The 20778-nt window shown below is 36.1% G+C and overlaps 1 protein-coding gene across 3 annotated transcripts in view; it reads right to left on the minus strand.

The window, feature by feature from the left end:
• Positions 1-20778, minus strand: part of ESRRG (estrogen related receptor gamma) — a 612201-nt gene that overhangs the window by 208310 nt on the left and 383113 nt on the right. The window contains exons 1-2 of one of the 3 annotated variants that reach the window (XM_087424359.1): positions 16068-16121; positions 7405-7523 (exon numbers count right to left, since the gene is read on the minus strand). The exons of 1 other annotated variant lie outside the window; for it this stretch is intronic. In XM_087424359.1, the coding sequence (XP_087280485.1) occupies positions 7405-7409 (5 nt within the window). In that variant the 5' untranslated portion in view covers positions 7410-7523; positions 16068-16121. Of the gene's footprint in view, positions 1-7404; positions 7524-16067; positions 16246-20778 lie in introns of those variants that run through there. One more of the 3 variants, XM_004439655.3, reaches the window with a different exon arrangement.

The raw sequence follows: 20778 nt of genomic DNA on the forward strand, positions 1-20778 counted from the left end.
TTCGTCTTTGAGTCCTCGGGCAAATTGAAATCCCAGGCTTTTGGGAACTCTGTTGACCAGTTTTGCAGGAATGCTGGACAAAGACAGTAACTGGGAGATTATCACAAGATTAAGGACAAGGTTTCCTTATAAAAACTACCTTTCAATAGTCGCTTACTTCGATTAGAATGAATTTAGTAATTCAGACCTTTCCCTCCAAGTCAAACCACATAAACCTTCTAGAGTTCAAATAAATTCTGTTTGCTTTCCCTACAATCTGGGAAATATTTCTTTTTTGGGGGGGAATATTTCTTCTGACATGATCTTTTGAAAGTATTTTTTCCCCTTTCATTTTCAGTCTAAAAACAGACATATACACACATATACAAGTAAATTAGAGCATTTTAAGATGTAAAGGCAACTTTGGTGATCAAATCTTCAAAGGCTTCACAAGGAAGCAGTGTCGGGCCAGCTTTTTAGCTGGAGGAGCACAGGCTAGACCAGACTTGAGCGCTCCAAGACCTCCAACCACACTCTCGCAATATTCAGGATCTAAATGTACAATTCCTAATTGTGTTCCTGATGTTAACGTCATATCAGCTCTAAAAAGCCAAAATCGGAAAAACAGGATGGAAGCTTCAATTTGCTCAAGTTTTTTTTTGTGAAACTCTTGCTACCTAAATTCCTGAAATCATTTCCTGAAGACTGATCCAAACTTAAATTGGAGACTTAGGTATAAAAAGTCCTATTTTTAAGTGTTTTTTATGCACTCAAGATCATTTTATATTTTTATCATTTATTTCAGGGTTGTAGTGCCCAGGACAGTGACTGCACACAGTCAAATATTTTTGAATGAATGATCAAGAAAATGCAGTTTAATGCACTAAATTGATTACTTTAATGATTTAAAAAATTGCAAAGGAATGCACGTAATCTTTTTTGATGCAACATGGGAAGTTACCATAAGCAATCAGTTTGACACCAGAGAGTTGGTTATAAAATATACACTTCAAAAATCAATTTTAAACTGATATCTTCTAAACTTGATTTCATTAACTATCATTAAGCTATTTGTCCACAATCTAATTAATGTACATAACTGAAGGTACTTAATAATACTAAACAGAAGGAAATGGACATTTCTTAGAAACACATGATAAGGCAAACAGTAATAAATTAACATTTAAAGATAGTAACGGTGGAATCAAAATAGTACTTTTAAAGATTTTATTTATTCATTTTTTTCCCCCCAAAGCCCCAGCAGATAGCTGTATGTCATAGGTTCACATCCTTCCAGCTGCTGCACGTGGGACTCGGCCCCGCGCCGGACGGAGAAGTGGTGCCTTGGGGCGTGCCCGGGATCCGAACCCGGGCCGCCAGCATCAGAGCATGCGCACTTAACCGCTAAGCCACGGAGCCGGCCCTAAAATAGTACTTTTAGAATTTATATATTTCATAATGATTTGAATATTCTTGGTGTATTCGGTGCGAGTTAAGACTGCCACAATTAAACTGGCAGACAATATTACTTCTAAAATAAAAGTAGTAGCAAAGGCTTAAATAAAAAATATTTCCATTTTAAAAATAAAAAACAGTAAGTATAAGCAAAGGGTGAAGGAATGAGTAAATAATTACAATTTAAGCCCCAGATATAGAAGATAATAAAGATAATATATAAGATGCTGCTGAAAGTGATAGATAATTAAAATTTTAATTTTTGACATTTCAAAATTATTCTTTTAGTATAGTCTATATGATATCCTCAAACAGATCCATTTTATATAAATGTCTATATTTGAACATATTTTTGGAGCATCAGAAATCAGTGTAATGCCATTACATACACATGCAAAACAAATCTACATTTGCTTTGCGTGTGTTTAAAGAAGAGTTAGTTTATGTTTGTGTCTGTATTTGTGTGTATATATGTGTTTGTGTATGTGTGTCTATGTATATATATATATACATATATATATACGTATAAAATACAATTTCTCTAGCTGATTGAACTGTTACTTCCTTATTTCACACCCCTTTCTGGATGTGACCAAGTCTTAAAGTTTCAAAATACAAGTTAGTATAAACCTAATGAAGAAAACACAGATATCCAAATTTTGATCTGATATATAGTGTATCCTAGAATTAGTATAATTCAAAAAGAAACGTATTTTTAAATGTCATCTTTCCTAAACAAAATATTGATAAAGTGGTGCATATGCCGTAAATTCAATGCCATGCCCAATTTGTTAAACTCATGCAATTTCCTATATTAACTATGATTTTTCTTTTTTTGCTGGCTTTCTTGTTCCTATGTAGTTAGTGCTGATTAAAAAAAAATTGGGAGGGGAGGTTATAATCTCTAATGAAATTACTTATTTTGCTTATTTGTGGTTTATCTACCTAGGTAAAAATATAAATTGTCACATAATTAAATACAAAATATAACAGAATGCACTAACCAATAATATTTTCTAGAGGTGGGAAATACAGCACACTGAATGGCTATCAACTTTTAATTTGTAAGTAAAGACAGTATCTTTGCAATATTCACCTGTAATCCTGGTTCAAGATCTACCCAGACTACTTTTGTTCTGTTTTGTTTCCCCTCTGAAAGTCTGAGAAGAATTTTCTACGTAAGTTTTGAGTTTATAGTTCAAAGAAAAGAGAGAGAGAGGAGTCCACAAGCCCTTGCATGCCTTCCTGGCCCCTAAACAGAGCTATTTGCATAGTCCATTGAACACTGTTTAGGAAACAGGGGTGTGCGGGACCAGAGTGGCTTCTATCTTCCAGTCCTGCCGTCCTTTTAAAAGCAAGGCAGGGGTTCTGTTTTTAGTACACACTTTGGTTCAGTGTTAATCCTGTTTTATGTTGTTCACACCTGCTGCTGACTAGCAGCCTGCTGATGGGCTGGGGCTCACGCTGCTCAGAGAAATCCCACGAACTGAGATGCTGGACAAAACCTACTGGACAGGGCTGGAAACAAAGCTCGAGCAGGGTCCAGAATACGGGGGGGAGAAGCAGACCCCGCAAAATCTTTCTCTCGTTTGCAGATCAGGCTCCGATGTCCCAAGTTGGCCACCCCACAATAAATGCAACCAATTGCTCCTTTTTGAAAGAAACACAGAACCCCATTGGCTTATTTATATTCTTCAGCTTTTTATGGCTGTTGGTAAAATTAATGCCAATACAGTCAAAAAAAAAAAATGTTGTTCTAATCAGGTGTACATGCCAGCCTCTCCTCTTTGTCCTTACCAAAAGAATCTGTACCTGAAACAAACCCAATTATTAATTTAAAATACCCTATTAGTAATCTCTCTATTCATAGAATTTTACATTCAAAATGAACAGAGATACAGAATATATATTCTGCCATCAGTGGCCACGGTATGACCAGGACAGTGACTTGTATGCTAAGACCGCCCCCCAGCCTGCACTGCGTGTGCCTAATAGCAAACATCAAAAGGAATGACTTCTTTTTTGATCTTAGTACCAGCGATAAATCAAATTCAGTGCCACACACAGGAGGGATGCACTACTAAGGGAAAACTCCAAGACTGACAGTGGGACCAGTCGGGGGCACTCACTCAATCAAGTTCCAGTAAACGATGCCCACCCTCCTCTCTGAAACAAGATGTAGGCTGTTGTGCGCTCACCCCGACTGAGAAACACTTACCCAGTCCTGACGTGACCCTATGTCAAGATGGTCTATGTGCTGACATCGCCAGCGGTGGCGATGGCACCGGAGCCCCTCCCTCCTTCCTGAAGACAGACAGAGCCAATTTCCTTCCTATCTGGGAGCCGGATTCTGCCCGCAGGTGGGCGCAGAAAGCTTCTATTGGCCAGCACAGCACAGCTCCACTATGAGCTGCACATCTAGGGGGTCAAACAGAGGCTCTGGGACCATTTTATTATGTCTCCCGTAGCACCTTTCCTCCCTGCAATAGCCAATAAAGCATGTTGGGCTCCACTGCCAGCTCGGGGGGTTCTGCATCTGTCTAACCCACAATGGTGCCCAGATTTAATGGAGCACAGTTTTAATACTTCTCTGGGGGGAGCACAAAAAGCGCTAACTAGCATATTAAAGTTCTGTTAACGAATGAATGTGAGGATGAAATATTTGAGGGGTCAGCATCTTTTTCCCAATTTGCTTTTCAACTATTTACCCTTCACAATGTGCTCTTTTTGGAGCCTACTCTTTTTGCTTGTGCCATACTCTTCCTCAGCAGATGAAAAATTTACATGGATGCTCAGAAGGAGCTTAGCTACAGAACAACAGGTGAGAAGCCAGATAAACGCACACTTTTTCAGTGAGTTTAACACTGCATGCTTGCGAATTCTCTAATGGTGCTAAAGACAAAAAGTAGTTGTTAAAAAATGATAGTATAATACACTTGCATAATCATAGACAGCATCCTTCTGTCTCCCACAACCTGACACAGCCCATCACAAAACAAAAAACACAGTTGTCGCTTTCAATTTGTTTACGGACTATGAACAGTATAGGAATAAATTCAATTATTATGCTGAATCGCATGAAATTGCTGATATTTGACCATTTTTTGACCTATAAAAATGGCAATTTCAGGTGCTTCAGCCTAATCTAATTAAAATCCTATTAACTCACTTTCATGCAAAAAAGCCTGAAGTTTTTTGGGGGAATTTCATGATTCCAAACTTGACTTTTCTACTGATTTTCCCTCGGAAAGCCACATCTAGTTTTTTTTTTTTTTCTTTTTTTTCTCATTACTATCAAAATGAGAGAATTTATGGTGCCGGCCCAGTGGCGTACTGGTTAAGTTCGAGCGCTCTGCTTTGGCAGCCTGGGGTTTGCGGGTTCAGATCCCAGGTGCCGACTTACGCACTGCTTATCAAGCCATGCTGTGACAGGTGTCCCACATATAAAGTAGAGGAAGATGGGCACGGATGTTAGCCCAGGGCCAATCTTCCTCAGCAACAAGAGGAGGATTGGCAACAGATGTTAGCTCAAGGCTAATCTTCTTCACCAAAATAAATAAATAAAACAAGAGAGAGAATTTATCTAAGTATATTTAAGACTTGAACCTGTTAAGATTTTGGATACACAGGCAGTAGGAGTCAAAACTTCATTGGAAGTCAAGTTTTGCGCATAAGAACGTTCACATATTCAATGGCGTTTACTATAATACTATAATGCTCACCTTTTGAGAAGCAACTTGGCAATCCCATATAACATAAGAGCAAACGCTTCCTTCTGAGTGCCAAGACTGCACAACAACGGAATATGATGGAAAATCTTATCCTTGAGGTCCTTCCCTAAAGGACTTGAAACGGATGATTTTTTTTCCCCACTGACTTTGTAAGTTTGCTCAGGACAGAAAGATTTCAGTGTCTCCGCAGCACTAGCGTCTTTCAGATCAAATGATATTTAGTGTTTTGCATGTAATATTGGTGACGTGATGAATACTCGCAGATAAGAAGGGAAAAAAGAATCAGTAGCTTGATCAAGGTGTTCTACCTGCCGCTGCCTTCCAGTGCTGCTCTTGAGCATGCCCGCCTCTGAAGGAAGTGAAGACCACCTTATTTTGATTATAGTGCTTTCCTGAGGCAGGAATTTTTATTTCAGTTTGAATCTTAAAGCATTCCATTTCCAGTGATGCATTTTTATGTTTACAATTGACATCTCCGTAAAAGAATGAAACCATTGAGCAACAGCTCAAAAGCATGAAGGTTGCCTGCAGTAAGTACTTAAATTATTTTACACCTAAATGGAGCCCAGTTGTTTTTAGTTAAAATTTAATAAACCTTAAACTGATGACCGTTCTTCCACAGAAAGGCCCAGAGTTGCAAAAACGAACTTTCCAATGAAATATATTTTAAGGAACTAGTGCTGTACAAAGAGCTATTTAAAGCTGAACGCTTTGTCAATTTATCAGCTTGTGAACATTCTGTTCCTGATCCCCACTCCTGCTGAATGTATAGAACAGTGGTGCCTCGCTTAATCGAATACTATTGATTCGAGTGTGTCACAGTGATCTCATTGAGAGTAATCAATAGTAATCCAAAATCAATCAATCTGGTCTTGCACTATCATTTATCAAATCTGAATACGCCAAATTATTTGTAAGCATCAAGTTACACAGCAGAGAAAATGGTAGAGCTGAGAAAGTTAATGGTTTATATTGAAGAGCAAAACCAATATCTCTTTTGTTTCAGGGGAGGTGCTTGAAAATGGACTATTATTTGGACAGATACATTTATCTTCTCATTACAGTACCCTAAATTTATAATTAATCTCATTGCATTCCTGAGGAAAAAAATAAGATTTCGTGTATAAGAATTTGCTGGTTCAGCACAAGTGATATAAACTTACAGATGCCCCAACTTATTTAACAGCACCCCAGCATTTTACAAATCTGATAGGCTAAGTTTCAAATGTTTGTCACCCATTTGCTAGAAAACAAGGAGACTCCACTGACATAGGACATAACTGCATCTTCTTACATCAAAAATGATGTTTAATAGAATTGAAATGCAAAAAGGAATACTTGATTTCTCCAGAGAATGTACAACATAGATGCACCTGCTTATCACAGAAGCTGCTGTTGATGCTGAAGTTTCCTTTATCAACATATTCACCTGTACTTTAGTCAAGGTAATAAATCCTGCTATTCATTACAGCACACTCAAAAGCACCCCGACTATTTAACTTGAATGAAAAAAGGCACGGCGTGTCTAAAACATTTACTTTTGCTAATGCAAAAGTGTTGGCATTTTACTTCATTCCCGATAAGCTGGTGCCAGCAGAAGTGATTATTCTTTTCTTATTCCAAGCCATCAGCATTTCGAAAAGCTCTCTCAATCTTATCAGGTGTATGAACAGTACAGTTACTGAAAACAGTTTGCACTGCTCCTCTCTCTTTCTGCCAAGCTATCTGATAAACCCCCGACTAACTAACTGTATTTACACACAATCGAACATAAGTTGGATCTTCCACACGCTGTAGCCAGATTCCAGTTTGCCATTGGTTTCTCTGCTGTGACATTAACTTAACAAAAATGTCAGCAGCCACTACCCCAAACCAACAACAACCAAGAAAACACTATAAAAGCACTCAACTAGAATGCACAACAAACAGAAACAAAAGGAAAACAAATATGAAAAGTTAAGGCAATCTCTTTGGAAATCATGGGGGGAATAAAATGTACTGTGTATGCAAAGAGGGATAAATATCATGCACTTACCTTTTACCAAAGTAAATGATCCTTTAGCAAAACAGACGAATAGAAACAAATTTTAATAGAAAATACGGCTGGGATTGAAGAGGTTCAGGAAAGTTTTTTAGAATTGAGCAGGCATTTCCCACATTTCAGGTTATCGCAATGTGGAGGCAGAGAGGTTCTTTAACATAAGCAAAGTAAGACAATAGACAATATCACCGAACTTACCCCATAAACTGAAGACAAGATAGAAAGCAAGGCTGTCACATATGGTGACCACATTCTCAGGATAGATTTTCCAATCATTAAAACCCTCATAAATGCTCTAGACATTAAAGTTTTGTTCACTATAAGGAAATAAAAAAATAAAAAAAATACAATTTGAGTGTTTAACCTCATTATTTTTCTCATTCTTCAGACTTAACCAACTGAATAGTTCCATATAAAGGTATGAAAAAAGAAGCATCATCCAGACTAACATAAGTAGATGATCTGCTCTCTATTTCTATCTATTAAAAAATGCTTAAACCAGTTCATGGTTCATACAAATTGAGAGACACACCTAATCATTCATGGGTAGTTCTTAGGAGCATGCAAGACAACAATGACATTTCTAGAACAGAAGAGAAATCTGAAATTTACTTGAACAACTGAATAACAAATTGTTGACCCTAGGAAAGAATCTCTGCTTGGGCTTCTGTGCACGAATTGTCCATTTGTTCCTCACCTCCCTTTGCTGAATGGCTAGGAGAGAACAAAAAAACGCGGCCACATGCTCCCACCTGAGCCCAACTCCTGATTCTGTCTAGACTCCAAGAACAGAATGAGCCTTCCCTTAGATGTGTAGAGCAATAAGATGAATTAGCCAAGTGTGTAGTTCAGTACAATTCAGCTGATGATTGCTTTTCCATCTGTGACACTATGATCCCATGACTGATGAGGCAGGTCTCAGTTAAGTCTGGATAAAAGGGATGCTTCTGTCATTTTATAGGACCCAGCACCAACTGTATACAGTCACTTTCTGATAGGAAAAAAACACGATTCTCATCCCTTTCTTTGGTCATGAACAGTTGGTTACAGGTACATTCCTCCTCAAAATATCTGATCTATTTTAATAGCTCAATGGCTGTGAATAAAGCATTGTCAGAGTATTCTTTCATTCATGGAAAAATAAATACAATTGAACATGGCCATCTTACATTTTTGGAGAAGTTAAAGTACTTCAATAATTTAGAATTACGGAGGGCAAAGGGCAATCAATTAACCTCATATTTGAATTTTTTCTCTTAAATAAGTAACTTAGTCTCCATAATTTTTCACATTACCACTTTTTTTGCTAACTCTAGGTATAATTTTAGACATTCTTTTCAAAGCAAAATAAATTCTTATAAATATAAAATGTAACTACATATTAACTGCCTTACAAGTATACCTTTTAAAATATTTTAACTCACATTGGGAGTACTAAAAGGAAAGGAAATGTATTTATTTAATGAATCCTTTGTTTAAATTCTCAAAAGCCATTACAAGTGAGTCAAATCTTCCTAGAGTAGATGGAAAAGGAATTATCATGTACAAAGATACCATTCTGATCATGGAGGGAAAAAAAAGAATTTAGTGTGCTTCTGCCTATTTTCTCTGTACAAGTTCTTAATTTACTTTTTAAAATCTCATTTTTTGCACATTGAATAAGCCATACAAAAAGAAACCCACGATTTTTTTTCTTTCTCAGAAAACATATGTAAAGTGCAACAAAACAGAGATGTTCCTTGTTAAAAATGGATTGATAACACTCCTTCTGGTTCTCCACTTCTTAAAGTCTTTATTTACTTCACACTAAGAACAACTGAGGTTCATCCCTTCAGAGACTTTTTAAAAAATAAATCCCATTGTTACTTCCAAGGTAGAAGAAAGATTTGAACAAATTTAAGTTATACTCTTATTATTATTATTATTATTATTATTTTGCAAAACCCATTATTATCTATGCTCTCTGTATTCCTACAGAGTTTTAAAGAGAAGTAAGCAAGCAAGATGGTTTTCATTACACTTCTACTAGCCATCAATCTCTGATACAATAGGAGAATTCATTGGTAGCTTCCCTTTTATTTAGTACCATCCTAACAAACTGTTTGCGGAGAAGGTGTATGATGAAGGAAAGTTAAATTGACATGTCTGTAATATGCCTGACAGCCCTCAGTATGCCCAATATTAATTTGTTTTCTTTGGCTGGGTAAGTGCTGCCAAAGCATATTACACATAATGTGTACTTCCAATCAAAATGATGAAAAGTATATATGCAATTTTGTTTCACTCAAAGCAATACGAGAAGGTACAGGAATGTTTATGACAAAGAATTTCCTTTTATAATTAAAACATAAATTTACTTTTAAGTTCTTTTTTTTATAACGTAATCTAATCTTAGGTAGGTTCTCCATGAGTTTAACACTTTTAATAAGTAATAGATTTTAAATGCCAAAAGCCAGTGTTTTTGTTGACTATATTGTATGAAAGAATTCCATATAGCCATAGGCTGCATTTCTAATGGCTAATATTGCATGTTATATATCTATATTCAAATGTACATAGAGACCTATGCCAGTATACTGAAATGGACTTTAATTGACCAGTGAGCAGCCAATTTATTTAAAATTGTACCTTTTCTTTATTGCTTTGTCTTAGGGAGTTATCTTCCAAATATACATGCATTGCCATAAATTAAAATGGCATAACATTTGAAGAAATCAAAACATAATAAGCAAGTTTACTCCAAACATTTAAAAATGTTTTTTTAATTAAAAGGGGGATGTATGTATGTTCACACATACACACACACAACACACACAGAATCTAGATCTTCTCAATTCAATGGTTTTGTATAATTGATTAGAAAATACATTGGGAAAAGATTGATAAATATTGTCCAAATCAGAGAAAAAGAAACATCTGGCACTTCCATAAAAAAAAAGAAAAAAGCAGAGAAGAAAGATGTGTTTGCTAAAACTCTGAATGGAAATTATTTCATTAGCTGACTTTTCTAGACCTTAAAAAGTATGAGTCTAAAATGAACTTAAAACAAGAAGATGCCAGATAAATCCTTCAAAAGGCAGAAGGCTGTCACTTATCACCCTCAGATAATATAGGAGGTAACTTTGATCTGATGGATTGCCATAAAGAAACAGCAGGATTTTTTTTTTTTAATGCAGAAACATTAAATTTGTTAAAGTGTTATACAAACAAATAAAGGTAGAAAATGAATTTAGGAATTTGAACAAGAATTAGAATAGAAAGAGCATTTGGATAAATCTTTTCTCAAAACACTCATTCAAATTTCCTAAGCAAAATCACAGACCTCTAAACTTACCTCTTGGAATAAAATTCAAAAATTCTGAAATCTCTGATGTACTTTATACAAATAGAATACTTATTAATTTTTTATATTTGCTTTTAGCAAAAAAACCCCAAGCAAATGACATATTTATGTAGTGCAGATAAATGAAATTCACATTATTTTGCATTTATTTGAAAGCTATCACGTTTACATTAAGATGTACTTGTCAGGCCCATTTGTATAAGAAAAGAATATAGCCAAGAGCTAATCCAAAACTGTTTCTTGGATATGGACCCAAACCATTAAATTATGCATTTAATATTAGTAGCTTATTTCCTACTTTACAAATTATTTATGATTACTAGATATTAAATTTAGGAATGATAATTAAAATTTTATACAATCAGAAACAAATTTACTTATTAGGTTACCTCTTACCTGTCTTTTATATAGTAGTTAAACAAACTCAGTTTAAAATTGGACCTGGGAAATACTAATTCCAGGTTAAAATCATGCCTGGCAAATTTAATTGGCAACTGACTGATTAGAAAAATACTTGAGATCTACTTTATTATATAAATGTACATGAACATGCTTAGCAGCATAACTATAGTCTACATATATACCTTTTCCCATATATATACATATTTCATATGCATACCATACATGCACACAAATACACACACGTGTATGGTGGATTCTATTGACTGCTTTGGATTTTAAAGTGCCATATGTGTATTTATTCATAATGGTACAGACCATGTATATCCATATACACATGGCTATGAGAATAATAATCAACAGCAAAACATACCAAATGTAATAAGAAGAATGTCCAGAGGCAGAGCTGCGTGGTGTCATCCTCGCACTATCAAATACACACATAAGTATGATTGGAGAAAGAGAACCTAAATATTTCACTGTCACAGAATGTAGAGAACGGCAATTCATTTCTATCTCATGTGCTTTAGGACAATGACAATTTAATACAAGGCCAGTGGATGTAAAAGAGATAAAAACTGAACAAACTAGGCCAGTGTAATCAAAGATTTTCTCCAGAGAGCTGGCGAGGGCTGGAGCTCATATGCACTTATAACAGATCAACATTGCATTGTTTCTCTCGTCCATGAATTTGCTATGAAGCAAAATTCAGAGCAACGCTTACTGGCTGCAATGACTTGAAAGTTCTATTGTGATACCTCGAATCAAATTCTGTCCTCATATTTCTAAATGCTTGATACGTGATTCTCAAAAGTTTATTGGATATTAATTGGTTTGATAGAAATCACTGCTATTCATTGCCACTTGTATGACAAAGTATCAACCAAAAGCACAGGTTTTAATTTCTTTTATGAAATAATAGAAGCAAAACCTTCAGTGCTGAACAGCACCTTAGAAGTAAAACAAAGGAATATTTTGTTTAGTCACTAGGCTAAAACAAATGTTGAGGAATTTTTCACAAGTGATACGGACTTGAGATTGGGCATTATGCCTACCCTCCAAAAGAACGGTCTCTCCTTTGTCTGTAGTTCTCGCAGGAGTGCGGTAATGTGAAAGTATTGTTAAATAGACTCATAGAGAAGTTACCTGCCCTCTTTGATGAATAGCACCATGTATCTAAAATTAATTGCAAAAGTATGGCCCTGCTAATGAGATGGACCTTATCTTTTTTCAGCACAGGAAGCACAAGTATTTTTCTGCTGGCTCAATATTTTACAAAAATGCCTAAAGTATTATTAACTAAGTAAAAATCTGATTAAAAGACCTCAAAGACACAAATTATCATAAATTCTAAGATGTGAAAAATTTGGAGTTAAAACTGATGCCCTGCATTATTTTCTTTTTACGCCTTCATTTCCTTTCTCTTTTACTTTGAAAAGAACAACAAAAAAATCTTTTCTCTGGCCTCTATTAGCATTTTGTAAAGCTTAGTTACAATACCATTTTTTATAAGATGGCCAATATATATTACAGGTCAGATAAATCAAAGAAATGTATCAAAGGCCATCGATTTAGAATTAAAAAAAAAAAAAAAAGCACAGTGATACCTTATTGGGGGGAAAACACTGGAAAAATGATCATCCATGCAAGAGAATTAATGGATATCCACAAGGGCTTTGCTAATAACATGGGTTAATTACCGCTGCAACACACTAGGCTCAGGAAATAAAGCAGCAGTACTAGAAACACATTAAGATGAGAAACCATCACTATAAGGACCAGCCAACACCGTCACCCTTGCCTCTGCCCAGGAATTGGAAAGCTGTTTTCCACCCCTTTCTGTAAAAGGAGGATTTCCAAACTTACCACCAATTGTGTAGAGGGTTATACATAAATACATTGACACAAAGGGCTGGTGAAACATGGGGTGCCATCATCTACTCACCACTCCCATTCAACATTTATTCCATTAACTCAGGAACACTTTCTTGTTTACTCCAATGAGAAAATCACATGTTACATAATACATACTGTCTGGCTATTTTGACCATATAGCGTTTGGGATATGTACAGTGGTTATTAAATTTTTAGAAAAATAGCATTAATCTGTATGCTTTAGTGATGTGATGGGCAAGGTTACAAGACTCTACAGCTCTGGAACACTCGCCCCTAAGTGCAGTTGGTTGTCACTTCCAGCCATTTACAAAGAAATCCTCTGAAAACCACACCTACACCACCTACCTTTAAGGCTTCAGGTGTTTTCAACAGATTTATAGAGACGAAACAGGAAGAAAAGTAATATGAGCTCCAAGTCTGGAGTTTAAGTATCCTTTCTTAGAAAAATAAACTTAAAGTGTCTGTTCATAGTTCTCAAATAATATCACATTTAAAGAGACTTAGGCAAGCTCCTATTTTTTTTAAAAAATTGCATCCATTCTGATTTAGGCTTTTTGCTGTTGTTGTTACTGTATAAATTTTTCCTTCCTGCCTATTTTTATCCTATATATTTTTTATATTATAATATTACTTTTGGATAGTTGTATTTCAATTTACTCTAGCTTTTCATCAGGCGAGATGAAGCAGAGAAAAATATTCAAAACTCTGAACCAGAAAGAGTGGACCAGACAAAATGAAACTTGCATAGTTCCAAACAGGAACCTTAAAACATAAATCTGTTTAATTTTCAATGTCTGGATTTCAGGGATCGGGCTGAAATTTACTAAACTGTTCCCTCCTCGCCCTGCCTGTTTTGGAGTGTTTCAATTGCCTTTCCTTCTTCCAACAGCTGTGACAACTGTTAAAACAGTCAGTAAAATTAAGTCCGCTCTATAATCCTGTAGTCAATGTTACATTTTAATCAGAGGTTGAAAGGGACTCATGTGACGAGCACGCTCATTTAGAATGATTAGACTGACACATATGTCAAAATGAGCAGATATATTATTTTCGTCTATTTATGCTATCAGTTATTACTGCTATTAAATGTGAAACAAGCTTGCAAGTATTATGTTCTTTAATATGCTGGCACATCTAAAATAAAAAATACATAGTTACAGGTTAACATTTTAGGCTCTCCTAATGGTGGTCAATAAATTGCACGAATCTTTTTAACAGCCTCGGAAGCAGAAATTGTCCGATATTTTCCTCTGAAACTGCATAACTCTGGTTTCGTTTCCATGTATACACAGACACGTGATGGGGTTTAACCCAGTACAATTACTATGAATATTAATAGCATGTATAAATTCTGTGGTTTATTAATTGAGACAGAGAGGCAGATGCGTTGCTTAGCATTAGATCTTTCTGTCTGTCCAGTGAACCACGTAACCATCAGAACTGCATCCAGACAATAAATCCGTATTTTTTAAAGATGACTTTTAATTGAGCCAAAAAGAAAGCTACTTTGAATCTTGCGCCAAAGCCAAAAGGACATGTGCCCTGATTTCATTTCAATGCATCTGCTTTAAGAGGCTTATCTAAATTATTCAAATTGGCTATAAGAAGTTCAATTCAAGGAAACTACTTTTAAAAGAAGCCTCCGGGGGATTTTTAAAGTTTGTTTTGTTTATTTATTTACAAGAGAAAGTTCAGAATCTGGGTGAGCTCAGATAATGCATTCCTCCTGACATGAAGACATTTTAAACTCTCTAGTTCTACAGTCCCAGGTGCACTAACCTTTAAACTACACTCAAGTGAGCAGTTCTACCTTTGTTTATATTTCATTTTTATTTTCACACAATTTAAGTTTGTTTCTTACTTTGCGTGTTTTAAACTGATGCAGGCACAGCCTTCCAATCTTTCAGTTTCTCCTAAGTCCATCTCTTGGTTAATATCTCTTGTGTGAGTGTGTATGTGTGTGAGAGCATGCATACATATATATACACACACACACTCTCTCACACACACGAGCAGCCACTGAGACGGCAAGCCACTTTCTTCCCTTACTTAATTACAAAGCAATGCAATATGCAGTCACTAAGGGCAGCTAGTGGCCATCTACCTCTAATGCACGACCTCGTCTTCTAGAGTTTTATATTTTCTCCACAATCTATAGAGAGAAACGTTTGCCAAGAGCACTCTTTTCAGAATTATAACAGTTGGTATTACTGTAATGTGAAAGCAAAGCAATATAACTGACTCAACAGAAAGATGAACCAGTGACAGCTCCCGTGATATACTAATATTTTATCTTAACAGTGGGTTGAAATTAAGTTTACGACCTCTTCATTTACACAAGAATGCCTAATTTACTTCTCCTACCCCCTACTCACTTCTCTCTCATCTTGAGTAATCCAAATATATATATATATATGTTTCCATGTGCATAAAGATATTCACAAATATGAATTAAACTGCATTTAAGAACAAAAGTACTTTTCTAGATTTTCTGGACACGATACATGAAATAAATCCACAATCTCAGCATTGTCTATTCAAGGGGAAATTTTAAAAGTCACTGCTGTTTTATCTTTAGTTTTTTCTCTCCTTAAATATTTATAATGTGTGAAAATCTCATGTTACTTAATGGACTGATTTGTCAGTTAAGTGCTGACTTAACGCTAACCATGCAAATAACATTATTCTAGCCCTGAAGTGCAGAGGGCTAGTTTTTAAATTGTTCTCCGAAGGAGAATTAGTAAATGTGCAATTTTGCCTCTAACTCTGCGAGGTCAGAAATGACAGGGAGCTGGAAATATCTGTCAAACTGCAAATACATAAGAGGCACTCACTACGAGAAATCATTTTGAATATTGTATTTTAAAACATCTTTCCTTGGGAAAATGGGTCCTAGTAAAAGATGCGTTTTAACAGTTCACTAAGCATTTGTGCCAAGTGCCTATTCTTAGCACCTGAATAAGAAGTGACTGTCACACAGCTGTTTTACCGACAGCCAACTGAGCTTCGACTCAAAGGTAACACTGTAGTCAGAGAACAATTCTCGACTTGCTGAATTAGGAGCTCACCCTCCACACAAAAGGCACAAGACAGACACCAACAAGCACTCGTGCACGCAACACACCCGGGGCATTACCTGAATCAGTGTGCAAAGACACCTTCTGTCTACCCCCACGCACGCACCCCCGCGACGAGTTTCAAAAGGAAAGAAAAAGGTACCTACTCTTCCTCGTAGTGCAGGGAAAAAGATTCAGGAAGGCAAAGTTCTACCGAATCCATGTGCGACCGGCAACCATTATTTGTGCACCCCAGCTATAAATCAAAGTTTCCTTGACAGAGCACAGTGCAATTAACACAAATGTTCTCCTAGTGACAAGCCTATAGGCACGGCCAGTTGGGACCAAAGCTCTCACACTCTCCTAATCAAGGACTTAAAGCCCCGATTGGAGCTTATTAATATGAAGTAGGGCTTTACATATGCAGTCCCACCGGCCCAGGCGCGCAGCCGATTGGGGGGCCTCTGCCCAATCAGGAGGGAGGCGACGGGAGGCTGCACGGAGCGAGCGAGCCAGGCAGGTAGGAAGGGTGCACAGAGGGAAGGGGGCTGAAAACCGGGAGTGGGAGAGAAACAGAGAGCGAGGCCGAGGGAGATTGCAGCGCTCCCGTTAGAGACTGTTTTTTCTTTTCTTTTCTTTTTTTTTTTTTTTTTCCCTCGGAAGCTACCAAAGAAACATAACTAACTTAACTCTCTAAGCACTGGAGGGATTTTTCTTTGGTTTCTAACCTAAGATCTCTTTTGCCTTGCTAAGAAGAACTCACGCAGACTCTCAGTTAATTTGGGAAAGGATTCTGCGGAAGGTAGAGAATTAAGTTTGTCCAGCCGTTGTCTGTTTTATTCCACTGGGGGCTGCTTCTGGTGTAGTGAGGTGCTTTCTCGTTTGTTCGTACTCGTGTCTTTTCCTGTTTTCCTGATGTATCCTGGGCATTTTAGAAATCAAAGACGTTCTTCCAAATGCTTCGGGCATAGGAACTGGGATCGTCATCCCTGAGGTGGAATGCAGTTTTACACAACTACGGAAGAGGAAATAGTGCATCGGGACAATTTGAGAAAATGCCCATGTAAATTACACGTGTAAATATTTCTTTACCTGCTGCTGTCTCTCTACATATCGATAGACAATGCATAGCTTTTCAAAACAAACGTAAAGAAATGTAGGGCAAATTGGCTTTTTCAGCTTCAGAGGTGGGAGACCAGGGGCTGTGGGGTAAAAAGAACATTAAATCCATCTCAACGCATTTTGAAGGGAGAGCATTACTGAACAGTGCACTGAAATGTTCTTAATCATATACTTATTTCAATACAAGCTTCCAAACTGGGAGACATATACAAATATATATGATTTTACCCAAAACATGAGCTTTCGAATAAAATGCAGTTTACATATTTGTTTCTACATGTAACACACCCTAAAGGCTTTAAAAAATCCACTCAGAAACAGTTTGTAAATCATCACACAGTCTGGTCATTATAAGGACTAGTTTCAAACAGATAATAATTTGCAAAACTAAGACTTAATCAAAAGTGTTGTTTTTAAAAAAAGAGGATCTAAGAAGAGAAGGGTGTTTTTCCTCCAATAGTATATAGCGTGCTTTTAGTTTCCATGTAACAGAGTTTTCTTAGGTCCACTTTAAAATACAGAATTTTTTATACTAGCAAATGGATATTGGAATAGATACAAGCTATTTATGGCAAAGAGATAAATGCTACCTTATGGAGAGTTGAAAGACCCACAGTTTTGATATAATTCAGCTCTACTGCTTACCAAGCTTTTGCATCTTGTCTTACAGACATAAATAGTATAATCTTTGAGATCAAAATAAATTAGTTCAGATATTTAGTGTGTGTTAAATTCACTAAATCAGAACCCAACTCTTTTTCTCAACCCTCTCAAATTTCGAGGTCTTTAAAAAACAAAACACTAAAATAGAACAGCCACATTAAAATTCAGAACATAAAAATGACAGACATGATGTGGTCCCGCCAAGAAGAGAGCAATTTCCCTGCCATGTATTTAGCCATATCTAAGATATGGGCCTGATTCTTTTTATTTGTGGTCTAAATGCAGACAAGTTAGTAGATGAGAACTCACATAGCAAAAACTGTGCCTGAGAATACTGTATAAAAGCAGGTAGTAAAAGCTTAATTACCAGTAGCATTATGCTGTCTATATTGTTAAATGTGAACTCTGCAATTAAGATGTAAATTTGGTTGTGAGCAGTGAATTAAAAGAGCTTTGAGATGTAGCAGAAAATCCAAGCCCCTGCAGACACCCGAAAAAAAAGATTTGTCTATTCAATCTAAAATGAGACATGTAATCATTTGATAATTAAAAAAAATAAATAAAAAGGCATTTGAAAAAGAAACATGATTTTTCTAAAATATGATAAAAGACATGGGGAAGCTAATACTGCACTAGAAAGACAGGAAAATATCTTTGGTTCAAAGATTACTCTCTTGATTTCTGAATAAACTAAAATTCTCAGGGTAATTAATGTATCCAATTGTACACATTTTTAAAAGATATACCAAAAAAAAGTTTCCTTTTTATTTTGTCCAGAGACTTTTTTAAAAAAATAAAAATTATTTAATGTACTCAACACATCTTAATGTACTCAACACATTCAGATTTTGCACCTGTGCAGAATCATGTACTGTATTCAGTTTCTTTGCATTATCATGCTGTGACAGAACCCGTTTATTACTCCTTTGAAATGGCTTTTTAAAGACAAGATTTGTAGTCAATTATTTACCGATGGTCCTTAAGTCACTACATTTCATAGGAGTTATCTTTTATTTCCTGGAATTTTCTTATTTCCCTTTGGCTACTTATCTGACCCATTGTGAACCATTTGATTTCATTGGTATATATTTCTAAACATATTTAGACTCATACTCGTGTAAGTCTTTTCTCTGTGCTCACAGAGATCCATGTACAAATACACAGTATAGTCTCCCCTCATCCTTCACTCACCATATTTCATCTATGCAATGTGCAGTGTCCACTAAGCTAGCTGCTTTCTGAATGACCAGAAGTGCACTAGGTTTGTAGAGCTGTATGTTGTCCCCTTGGGATCAATGTGTCACGTCTACAAGTCAAGGACCTAAGATTACACCTACTGTCTTGAATCTAGTTTAACCAATTTAAAATTTAAAATAATATCTACTGCACTAAACTCGTGAGACAGCTTCCAGAATATTCTATAAACACACAGCTTAGTTGTCTCCAGAATCTTTCCTAGTCACAGTTTTCTCACGTTGCAGGAGGAAAGAGTGGATAATCACAGGAAATAAACATGCCAGGAGCAATATTGAGCACACACCTTTAAGAATCTCAACTGCAAAGGATTTGGGAAAAAATAAAACAAATAAATAGATAAACAGCTTAGAATAAATACATATTGCTAATCAGTCTATACACTTCACAATCTTACCACAAGGAGTCTACCCAAAGCAGGATAAATGAAACCAAACAAAAGAACTTCTGATCATTATTTCACAAAGAATATTAATACATTAGTTAGTATCAGTCTATTATACATCAGGTCCTGGGTATACACATAGTTCCAATCTCTTCTTTAAACAATGAGGTCACAAATATCCAAATGACTTCATTCTCAAACCTCAACTAAGGCACAGACACTAAACAGAAAATATACATTTCCATTTGAAAGAATGAAATGGCAACAAACAAAACTCAAGTGAAAACAAACGGTAGATTCCTCTCGTCTATACTAGCAATTTTGTTGTATTTTCCTCAGAATCATTTCCTAAAACATTCTAACAAGGAATTCTTAGGTTGCTAAGAGAAATGCTCAGTCTTGCTGTTATTGCATATTAATAGCTATTTTACGTTCCCACCTTCCTTTTCTGAAAATTATGAGGACTAATCTGTATTAAAATTTTCCTAGTTGCCACACTATTTTTGAAGCAAATTTTGATTTTATATGGCACCTTTGCCATTTGTTAAATATTTAAAACTAAACAAGGTGTCGTCAATTTAGATTTTCAAATTGCCTTGTAATCTACGTTTTCAGATCTTTCCTCAAGATCATAAAACCTTTGAAAAGCTGTTTAACTTTTTAAACCATCTTCCCTACTGTACTATCTTTAACTTCAAAAGAAAACCCCCAAAGAATATCCCTGGAGAAAGAATCTTGAAGGACACGCAGGAGGCCTGACCCCAGGCTCCCTTCTGCCCCTTCACGAGCTGTGTTGCCTTGAGCAGGTCTCCTCACCTCTCTGTCCCTGGTTTCCTCATCATTGAGATTTCTTCTATGCTATAAACCTCCTTAAGAACACACTTTTCCCACTGAGAACATGAAGACTTCTTTCGAAGTCAGTATGCCTATTTTATATTACCCCAAACCTCTATCAATCCATCATACCTCATTTTCTGTTGCCTTTCATTTCTAGGGCACAGGCTTTGATATTTAAATTATTGTCTCGATTGGCAAGAAGCAATCATTTCTCCGGAAAGTGATCGCTTCCGCAGAAGTACTAATAAAAACCTTTCCTTTTCACAAACCTCTTGTCCTATAAATCCATCCTATTCCCAAATTACCGAATCCGTGTAAAAAAAAGCCCATTCTCTGGGGAGCAATTAGCTCACTTCCATACACACCAAACTCTTTTCCCAGTGTGTTTGTGAAAGTAGAAAAAAAAAAAAATCAAAGGAAGACAGAGAAACTAATAGAGGCAATTCAGTTTCTGTTTAATTAATTCAGGATTATTTCACTTTCATTTTGTCAAGCTAATAATATACATGGGAAAATGTGAGTAAAAATTAAATTATAAACTACAGTAGCTCCAATGGGAAAACTGACTTTAGTTATGTTGTATTTCCAACATACTTACCCTGGTAAGATAGCAAATG

Source organism: Ceratotherium simum, chromosome 36 (genome assembly GCF_057802395.1).
Source record: "Ceratotherium simum simum isolate JZ-2026a chromosome 36, ASM5780239v1, whole genome shotgun sequence".
Taxonomy (NCBI): domain Eukaryota; kingdom Metazoa; phylum Chordata; class Mammalia; order Perissodactyla; family Rhinocerotidae; genus Ceratotherium; species Ceratotherium simum.